Genomic DNA, 10,086 nt, shown 5'->3' on the forward strand with positions numbered 1-10,086 from the left:
AAGGCAACCACAGCTCTAAGGATCAGAAGCCGGCAGCTAGGGTGGGATGGCTTTAAGCCTGGGCGGGGGCCCGTGTCAGCACCCCCGCCCCCTGGCATACTTGCATGGGGCTTGGCTCGAAGCGAGGCTGGAAGCCTTGATATCAAAACAAACGCTACCCGAAGTGAACCTTCTGGTTGCCTTTTTAGCATGTCCTCCTGAAAGACGAAACGTTGATGCGGCACGCTGACATCAGGCTTGATTTACAGGACGTCGCCAATCCTACGATAGAGAAGAGATGCCTTTTTGAGACAGTGACATAAGCTTTTGATAGCCGCCGTTGTCTGGCTTTGGCGAGCGTTGGCAGTAAAAATGAGGAGAAGGAGTAGTAGGGACCAACGCCGAATGACTTTGCGAGGCTGTCAGTCTCTCGTGTCCTGGCGCCTGCACGCAATAACCAGACGATGCTCCAATAGGCTGCGGTACCTGGTTGGGATTGAATCCAGTTGATTGATTCGATCCCGCAGTTTGTACATACAGGCCGCTGACGAGGTGCCATGATAATAGATGAGGGAAGATAGAGAGAGGAAGAGCAAGTTAGAGGAAGAGCAAGGTAGAGGAAGAGGGAGGAAGAGGGAGGAAGAGGGAGGAAGAGGGAGGAAGAGGGAGGAAGAAGATAGGGGGCTGAAGGCAGGGGAAGCAAGGATAAGGTTCGGGAGGTTTTGAGCGGACAGGTGCCGTAGGGGGTTGCCCTCTTATCTCTTCCAGTCTTTGGGAGCTCGAAGGAGACGGATAGAGTAGACGGAGAGAGACAGAAAAGAGGCTTTTGGGGCGTAATAAACCCTGGTCATTGTCAGTGACCACAAATGAAGACCAGTTTGAGGCCAATCAGCGTTCCAAATCGAGAGCCTTCCCCGAGCTGGTTACAGGCGATTGCCGGGTAAGTCGCCGGAGAAGGTGTCTTCCGGATGAAAAAGAAAGGAGAGAGAAACCTAGATCACCCAGAAAAGGCAGCAGGATGCTTGTCGTCAGATCCATATCCCAAATTGTGTCGACGCCAATGTAACTTGTTCTTCATGTCTCTCCCGACAGCGCAACCATCCAATATCTACGAGCGTCTGCATGACAACCACCGCAGATAATAGCAGTGGCACGGTATGGATAACCGAGAGGGCTTTTTACATGCCAATCCACCATGGTCGAAGACGTCGTACTTCATCCAACATGGAGCGATAGGTGAAGAGAGTTCCTTCACGGATTGTATTTCAAGATAAAAGTTCAGGACATCCCCCGATTTTTGTTTGCCTAATTCACGCATTCACGTCCTATGCTTATATCATCAGACTTGGACATGTCAGTTGTCAACTCTTCAAGACCCTTATAGGAACAGACATCACACCAATCCACGCACATTCGTTCTCCTCTTCCGACTTTTGGACCCGAATTCAATCCCGATCACGTACCTATAGTCGACAGATTCTTTGACATTTTGGAAACGAAGCCATATATACGACATCCAAGAGACCTGGATTCAGCACCAGCCTCAATGGATCATACTAACCCCGTTGACCTGTCTCATCCGCAATCCGAAAAGGACTTTAGGCTCTCCTTAGCGGACATGGATGCGGACAAAAAGTCTCCCATTCCTGCAACTGCCCCTTCCACTGTCACGGTTACACCTGAAGCGCCAGCCCAGCAATCCCAGATTGTCACAGAGACCACGGGCATGGGAGCCACAGGCCTCACCATCACCACGGTCACGGACATCGCGGGCACATCCACGCGCACCATAACCGGACCGGACGGAACCGTCCTCGTCCCACCTCCCATCCCCGCCCACCCCGGCTGTGAACTCTCCCCGGAAATGGCCAAAGCGGTGAAAGACTATGCGATCGAGCATTGTTGCGACTACATGAAGGCCAAGGATCTGCTCACAGACAAGGTAAGCAAACGAGCAGCAAAAAGTAAGATGAGGAACTGGAAACTTACTATCACTAGATCGTGGCAAAGGTCCTCGAGAACAATCAGGAGAAGATCATGGAATTGTTGCAAAATGAACTTGATCGGATGAGCAGCGAGGAGGAGGATGATGATCTCGACCTTGACTCCGACAGGGAGGAAGGCGACCGGACGAAGCCATAACACCGCATAACGAACGATGTTCGGTGTCACGGCACTGGCGGATGGGTCCCGGCACGGCGGAACGTGCACGTGATGTCGTGCCGCGTGCACCGGCTAAAGGTGACACGGATCCAAAGCTGACGACTCAGCAGAAACAGTCGGCTGTACTGCCTGCGCGATCCCCGCATCCGATCAAACCTGCATCATTTCGGAACTACAACGGCACCACCAAACGGCAATCCCGCTTTGTTGGGACGGCCTCACGCCACAAATAGGTTGACTCGGGGAGTTGCGACATTGCGATGTTCACATTGAAGAATCTTAGAACTAGAAATGATACACACTATTGAGTCATAGACTTCTAAAATTTGAGACATACCTTCTAGATTCAAGAAAATTTCCACCTATTGGTGATATTTAACACATATGACACCGTGAGAAATACAGTATAACTGGGCTATCACTTTCATATCCTACGTTTCTTTCCAACCGTATACTAGCCAGTGATTTTATAACATACCCACTTTCTCTCTGGTGCGCCAAACTAAATTAGTGTCACACGGACATATGCCACACTGTCAAACGAGCATATGCCACACTGTCAAACGGGCATATGCCACACTGTCAAACGAGCATATGCCACACTATCAAATGGGCATATGCCACACCGTCAAACGAGCATATGCCACACTGTTAAACGGGCATACACCACACTCCTGGTGTCATACGAGAAAGACCTACATGTATGCAGATTGCTAGATGCCTTGGAGCCTTAGGTGACAAAGACCCGTACATACTAGATAGGTACCGTTTCCCTTTGGCATAAGAAGGCCTTGAAGCCCAACCTTCCTCTAGAGGTTGAAAGGACCAACAAGGCCTTCGAGACCAAAGTAGTTTATCAGCGGAATTGAACTACTGTTCCAAGCCCAGAACACTGCCCTTGTCACAATTAGCGTTCCGTTCCCTCGGGACACTTGAACCAAACGGCTAGTAATTCAGTGCGAACGCAGCACCCATCATCACTCCAGCATGCGGAAGATTTTTTACCGCCCTTACAAAAACTGGTTGTGATGAGGCTGTTGGGATGCTTGATGGTTAATTGGATAAAGACAAGGAGGTTTGGGAGAGAGAAATCCAAATTTCATCTGCTGCCTTGTGGATGATATGGGTTTCTCTCTCCTTTCTTTTTCATTCGGAAGACACCTTCTCCGGCGACTTACCCGGCAATCACCTGTAACCAGCTCGGGGAAGGCTCTTGTGGTCACTCACAATGACCAGAATTTATTACGCCCCAAGCCTCTTTTCTGCCTCTCTCCGTCTATTCTTGTGCCTCTATCCGCAACCCCCTATCTTTTTCCTCCCTCTTTCTCCCTCTTCCTCCCTCTTAGATGTGCATACGGGGCAGGGCTGCGGAATAGGAAGACTACGAGAGCACGCACCAACGACGTGTGGGGCCGCTGTACGAACCCGTATAACAAGGCGTACTCGCCCGGCGGCTCGACAGGCGGCGAGTCGGCGCTCCCACTCTCTTCAGAACCGCATATGCTTGAAGAATGTTTTCTTCCTTTTGTATAGTAATAATAACCAAATTACTTCGCGGTGGTCGTGCTATAATTTTAGCCCATGTTAATGTGCCAGTCTCAGGATGTTTCATATATATGTATATTTCACCGTCCTGGTTTTTTTTGGTATATTCCTTAGGCGGGAGGATCGGCGGCGGCGGCGAAGAAGAATGCGGGTGGGTTTGGAAGCGTTGGGCCTATTAAGGCTAGTGACGGTATGTTTTATTTTCTTTCCCAACCATTTTGCTCAGAATACGAGATGCTAATGTACAAAATACAGCCGACGAAGAACAATACGCCCGCAATAAGTTCGCCAACCAAAAGGCCATTTCCTCTGACGAGTTCTTCAACAAGGGCAACTATGATCCCTCCGTCAAGGCCGAGACCAAGGCTCGCCTGCAGGGTTTTGAGGGTGCTCAGGCTATTTCGTCCAACGCCTACTTTGGCCGTCCCGAGGAGGACGCGGCCGTCGAGGACTACGGCGATCTCGAGTCTGCTGCCAAGGACTTCATTCGTAAGTTCGGCATCACTGCTAGTGATGATCTGGAGAACCTTACGCAGATGGTGGGCGAGGGCGCGGGGAGGTTGCAGGGTGCTATTAGGGCTTATCTTGGGAGCTGAGCGGTTGATGTGGTAGTATGACGGTAGGAGAGGGAGATGGATGGTTACGAGAGCAAGCGAGACGTGTAAAGGGGTAACGCTTTTTACGGAACGGTGGATATTAGTGGCAAGGTAAAAACTCAGTATATTTGGTAGTGTAATGTGAATGAATTAGAGTTCTTCCAGTTTGGATGGATGGTTGGCTGGATGGATAGGAAGTGCTCTGATATGGCATATGCGAGGGCAACGAGGTGATCAAGACGGGTTGGGCGTCTCAGCTTGTGGTATTTGACTTCATGGCAAGTGCCTCCGAGAGACTTTTGGAAACAGTAAGTGCATTCGGTTCACTCGCAAGGTCTTGGGTTACTTTCCTCTTCGGTAAGGCGACTTTTCGGGGGGTGTAAGATGGTAAAGATGTCCGTAGAGGTTGTAGTGTTTCTAAGGGACTTACTCGCGCACTATCACCACCACTATAAGGCCCACATCCAGCCGAAACCTTCAACAACAACAGCTGGTCCGATGGTGTAGTTGGTTATCACGTCAGTCTAACACACTGAAGGTCCCCAGATCGAGCCTGGGTCGGATCATGAAGCAATTCTTTTTTGGATTTCCCTCATCTTTGGTCATGTTCTGTGCGCATGTTTCTCATGTTCTCTTTTCTTTTTGGGTCATGCAGACACTCGCCGTTTTTGCACTTCTCGGGTATCCCAGCCATGAGTTTTTGTCCAAACTTTTGGAACTGAAAGCCTACCAATAAAGATGACTTTGAATGAGCGATCCCATTCCGCATGACCGAATGTCGTTTCCCTCGAGATGTTGGTGATGTCCATCGGGAAGGCGCGTTGGGGGATGAGGGAGGAGGGGAGGAGAGGAGGAGAAAGACTGGATGAGGGGGAGCCACTCTGCAGTCTTTGTGGCTTGCATCCGATCTTTCCTTCGCGTTCTATTCTGCGACATCAATCACCATAGACACATTCAATCCCAATTGGAACACCCTGTCCAAAGGGATGGATATCTCTGTTGTTCGATGACCGAACCTAAGCATTTGGCGAAATCGCAGTTGCGCTGGCAACATGCGATGACGACGACAGGAACAACAGACAACGACAACGAGCTCAGTTATAACTATCGCATCGCCGTTCTAGAGATTCATCCACCGAAGCACGCGCTCGAACTCTTCCGATGAACCCATCGCTCGAGACTAGAGGTACGCCACACCGCACGGTAGAAACTTCGCAAGCCTTCCGTACCCCACCATGTGCCGCGATGTTTGTTGGCGATTATGAAGCATCAGGAACCGGCACCGTTCTCTTCCCCCAGTGGCGGAAACAAGCTCTAGCAGCGCGAAATGGGCAGTTTGTGCAAACCATTGACTGACCATATTGCTTGATAAACCTTACCACGACCCCTCTTGCGTCCTCGAGAGCGTTCACTCCTCCGGCCCCCTCAGCTACCCGACACCCCTCGAAGCGAGACCACTTCACGCCAATGTCTGGAAGAGATGTCTTCGGATTCTGAGTCTTCTTCGCCCACAGGACCAAGACAATGGTCAAGCGAGAACTAACAACCACTCGAATACGCGGATTCCATCCGTTTGTTGCGTTTAAATCACATTCGGATCAATTATTCACGCTCGAACCGGAGATGGTATCGATCGGACCAGCATCACCGTGATTTCAACAAGCCGATTGAACGCACTACAGTTCATATTCAACAAGGATAAACCGAAATACCAGGCGTTGTCCTACGAATGGGGGGCCGCCGGACGACACAAATGATCCGTCCATCTTGATCAATGGCTGCTATACCTTGCGTATCAGGAAAAGTCTGTACGAAGTTCTGAAGGAAACCCAAGTGACGTTGGAACTGCGCTCGAAGCCCCTCTGGGTTAACGCTATCTGCATCAACCAACACAACCCCCATGGCGAAAAAGCCGGAACAGCTGCGGATGATGGGCAGAATATTCAACCAGGCTGAGCTGGTTATAGCTTGGCTAGGGGTATCAGACTATAGCAATGCGGCTCTCCATGTCCTCGGATTGTACGGCCAGAAGAGGCCATCAGCGAGCACCCTGGGCAGAGACCACTTCTCTGGTCAAAGTTATGAGCCGTCACCAATATCCTTTGAGTGTCGTGAAAGATAGTACCGTCAAACTTTGCACGCGGTCGTACTGGCGCAGGGTATGGATCATGCAAGAAATTCAGCTGGATCAGAAGTTTGGGCTGCTATGCGGATCCGCCTGACTCGATGGCCTTAGACTCCATAAAGCTTTCGACATGATGAGCAGCATTACGCTGCTGGGCCACGATGAACTCCCTTTATGGAATTAAGAATACCCACAACACCTTACAGAACTTTTCCACTTCAGCCTGCAGAAGAACATCCCGTTCAAATACCTTAAAGCCCAGAACAACAGGCGGGCTCGCTTAGGCCAGCTGGTCGAAATCTGCCTGAAAGGTTCCTTCCGATCCACAGAGCCCCGAAACTATATCTTTGCCCTCCTCCTATGGTTCATAAAGGGGGGGATCCTATTTTATCTTTCTACGGATGTCCTCCTAGTGGCTGAGCAGCTATTGCTGGGCGAAACAATGAAGTGGGCTGTGCAAGCGAACAATTGGCTCCCTGACTTTCCTCGCCCGTGCAACTAGCAACCCACGAAGTTGCTGGAAGTTTTATCCCGATTTCATCGTCATTCTTTCTCTACGCACAATCCTTACACCAAACTACTTCGAGGGGTTCTTATTGGAAACAAAGTCAACGTCGTCAAATCTTGCCTTACGGTCAAACATGTTCCCTGAGCCTGATTTTCCGGTCTCCCTTACGGCGTTGAAGCAGGAGCTTCTTTCCAACACACACTCCCTGCGAATCATTGTGGAAGGAATAGAACTCAACATTTCCCTTCCTGACGAGACCAGCTCCAATTATCAGCTCGCGGGTCGAAACTCTGCTCCTCAGAAGCGGCGGCTGTTATTTCATATCCTTCTTGAAGGAAGTAGATTCGACGTCAACCTACCTGACTGCTTTGTCGAAGAGCTAGCTTACATGAATGGCCCGAATTATCGTATACCTTCAAAATGGATTAGCACATTGTCAGGGGTGTCTATTCCCTTCGTTCTTCTTCAAGGGAGAAAACTCGACGTTACGCACACTGTAGCGACTCTTCCTGAACATAAGCAGTTCCAGAACCTGTGTCAGAGTTTTCCTTTGGAGCGGCAGTATATTTTCCAAATCAATCTCCCAGACAAGACCCTTGATGTCAGTATGGCGCCGTCATCAAGTACCTTTCTGGTTATCAGCACATCACATATGACACTTCTGTTATATTACATCGTCTTCTGGGAAAGACGACGGGCCACGCGGCTACTCTAGGGCATCAAAACTAACTACTCTCCAAGGGACCTCTCTATGTCGTTAAGCGTCTCCCAGAACTGTCATAATCCTCAGCATCCCCTTCAACTGTGAAAACCGATCCACATCCTGTAGCCCATACCATCTTACCGCCTCTGCCTCTGATAAGCTTGCGGCGGACATATCTCAACCCCCACTCCTCCTTTCTCGGATATACGCCCAAGTACTTCCTTTCCTCCTCCGGTACATGATCCCAATCGGTATACATTTGGTACAGGCTTCGCCACTCAAAACCCTCTGGTACCATTCTCTTCGCCTCGTCCATTGCCGCCACGCGCAAGAAGATGCCTTGTACGCCACCGTGTCGGTCGAAGTCATTGGGCTGTCTGGGGTCGGCGCGGGGTTCGTGCTGTGCAGCCCAATCCTCATACTCCTCATCCGTCATGACTGGGATATAAGTCCCGTCGCTGAACTCATCGAATCCCGTCATCTCTGTCTTGACCTCCCGATACAAGTTCAGCGCTTGAGGCGGCCTATCCTCAACATCGAGCATGTGCGTAAGCCACGCCAAATCATTTTCCTCCTTACCATCATTTTCAGCCATATTCATCAACTCATGAAGCCACTCTGCGAAATACGAATAGTCCGGGTCGCGAGGGCGCTCGTTGATGTTTCTTGTCCCCCATTTTTCCTTGGCCCTCTTTTCAATATCCTCCACAAGTTTCTTTCCCACGCCCTCAAAAATTCCCGACGCCTCTTCTCTGCGTTGCCGGGTTTTAGCTTCCCAGTACTGGCTCATGTCCAGGCCCGCGCCCAGCTTCTCATACCCTTCGTAATCGCCTATGGCGATCAAGGCCCTCGCGCACCGAAACTTGGTTCTTTCCGTCGGCCTCATCCGCGCCATGGCCAAATACGTACACTGATGCGCATGGTCCGGAAACCACATGAGAGTCGGCATGTCCTCCTCGGGCGTATCCTCCTTTAACCAAGAGAGATCGTTGTGCATGACGAAGCGGGCATGGATAAATGGCATCAGGTTGATGCCCAGCTGTTTGTGGACTGCCAGTTGCTCTGGGGATGCCCACCACTTGGCAAAGAAGACCGAGTGGTAGATGCCACGCACGACGCACTGCAATTCGCCAGGGATTACGACACCAGGCCGCCGGAGACGCGAGTACCGCTCAATATTACTGGACCAAGCGGCCATCAGGATGAGGAGGTTCTTGTCGGCTATGGAAGCGGCGTGAGATGGGAGATCTAGCGGGAGCGGGGCGTACAAGAGCCGGAGGGTATCTTCGGAAACAGGAATCTGGGAAGGGCGGAGAGCGTTCTTGTCAGGGGAAAGGTTGCGGTCCTCGGTTATGTCGAAGATTGGGGCCGGGATTGTGTGAGGGTTGAAGAAGTTGCCCGGAGGCATGGGGTACTTGGCAAGAGTTTGACGGGTACATGTGTTTCCCATGAGGAAAACTCCCGGCCTGGGATCTTCCGTCCGGATCTTGAGGGCGTAGTCGTCCATGATGGCGTAACGGGTTGGTTGGCGCATGATGGACTCGTAAATGACTTTGCTTCCGGGTGCAGAACTATCACGGGCTTCCTCTGCAATGGCAACCTCGGGCAAAAGATCGAGCTCGTCGTACAGAGCGGTGTAGCCGGCCATAGCACACACACGTCCAACTTGATACCGGATGGCTGGCCGCGTCTCTCCATACCGGGCGATAAGTTGCCGGAGTGTTTGCTCGCTGGGCAGGTCAGGGTGCCAAAAGCAATACGGGAATTCTTCCTCCTTCTCCATCTGCGGGATTTCGCCGCTCATGATGGCGCGCGCGTTGAGCGCCCGGGTGATGGAAGGGAGCTCTGGGGTGCCGTGCAACTCAATGGCAAAGCCGGGGTGGTGTCGGATGCCGCGTAGCAGACACCACTGGGTGACTTTGGAGGCTAGACCGTCGGGAATGTTTTGGCCGTTGAATGCAGCTTCATTTTTGGCGAGGTCGTCGGCTGAGAAGTCCATCATCTCCATTAGGGAAGCGAGAGAACCTGCCACGAAGGTGTTACGGCCAGGTGGTGTAGGGTTGAAGGAGGACTCAAATCAATGTCAAGGGTGTCATGGAGGAAATGGAGGGACAAAAGTCGTGAAAGGGAGGGAGAGAGAACTGACCGGGCTTTATACTTCTAGGTGGGCACGGTCGGTCTAGATTACATGGACATGGACTGGAGGGTCGTACCCGCCGCCACTGCAGGGGGCAGACACACAGAAGAAAGAGAGAGGCACCAGGATTGCTTAAGGGTGGAGCAACGGTCTACCTGAAGGAGTAACGCGGGTACGTAGGCGACCCATCACAGTCCCTTTGTTATCACATGCCGGTGGTTGAAAGGTTGACAAATTATATTAGGTTATGAAAGGCCACCACACCACTTATCCAGATGGACACAGTTGATGGTAGAATTACATTACTTTCGCAGCCAGGCGGCGGCCAAG

General features: G+C 51.2%; 3 protein-coding genes and 1 non-coding gene across 4 annotated transcripts; 3 read left to right on the top strand and 1 right to left on the bottom strand.

Annotated features, from left to right (window-relative positions):
- Positions 1 to 1,297: 1,297 nt before the first annotated feature.
- Positions 1,298 to 2,521, top strand: SMAC4_12958 (uncharacterized protein). The gene is made up of 2 exons (XM_066091188.1): positions 1,298 to 1,921; positions 1,978 to 2,521. The coding sequence occupies exons 1-2, from the start codon at positions 1,526 to 1,528 to the stop codon at positions 2,119 to 2,121; spliced, it is 540 nt and encodes a 179-aa protein (XP_065946007.1). The 5' UTR covers positions 1,298 to 1,525; the 3' UTR covers positions 2,122 to 2,521.
- Positions 2,522 to 3,642: 1,121 nt separating this feature from the next.
- On the top strand, positions 3,643 to 4,283 carry SMAC4_06942 (uncharacterized protein; the record flags this gene model as incomplete). The annotated part of the gene is made up of 3 exons (XM_003344587.1): positions 3,643 to 3,669; positions 3,802 to 3,877; positions 3,943 to 4,283. 3 exons carry the CDS (start codon positions 3,643 to 3,645, stop codon positions 4,281 to 4,283), a joined length of 444 nt encoding a protein of 147 aa, XP_003344635.1.
- Positions 4,284 to 4,775: 492 nt separating this feature from the next.
- Positions 4,776 to 4,849, top strand: SMAC4_13204. Its single transcript has one exon. It is a non-coding gene; the product is annotated as a tRNA-Val (tRNA).
- A 2,762-nt stretch (positions 4,850 to 7,611) lies between these two features.
- SMAC4_06941 (uncharacterized protein) lies at positions 7,612 to 9,627 on the bottom strand (the record flags this gene model as incomplete). Its single annotated transcript, XM_066090540.1, has 1 exon — positions 7,612 to 9,627. The coding sequence occupies one exon, from the start codon at positions 9,625 to 9,627 to the stop codon at positions 7,666 to 7,668; it is 1,962 nt and encodes a 653-aa protein (XP_065946008.1). The 3' UTR covers positions 7,612 to 7,665.
- Between the last annotated feature and the right edge of the window lie 459 nt (positions 9,628 to 10,086).

The sequence above is a fragment of the Sordaria macrospora genome, chromosome 2, assembly GCF_033870435.1.
Source record: "Sordaria macrospora chromosome 2, complete sequence".
NCBI lineage: Eukaryota > Fungi > Ascomycota > Sordariomycetes > Sordariales > Sordariaceae > Sordaria > Sordaria macrospora.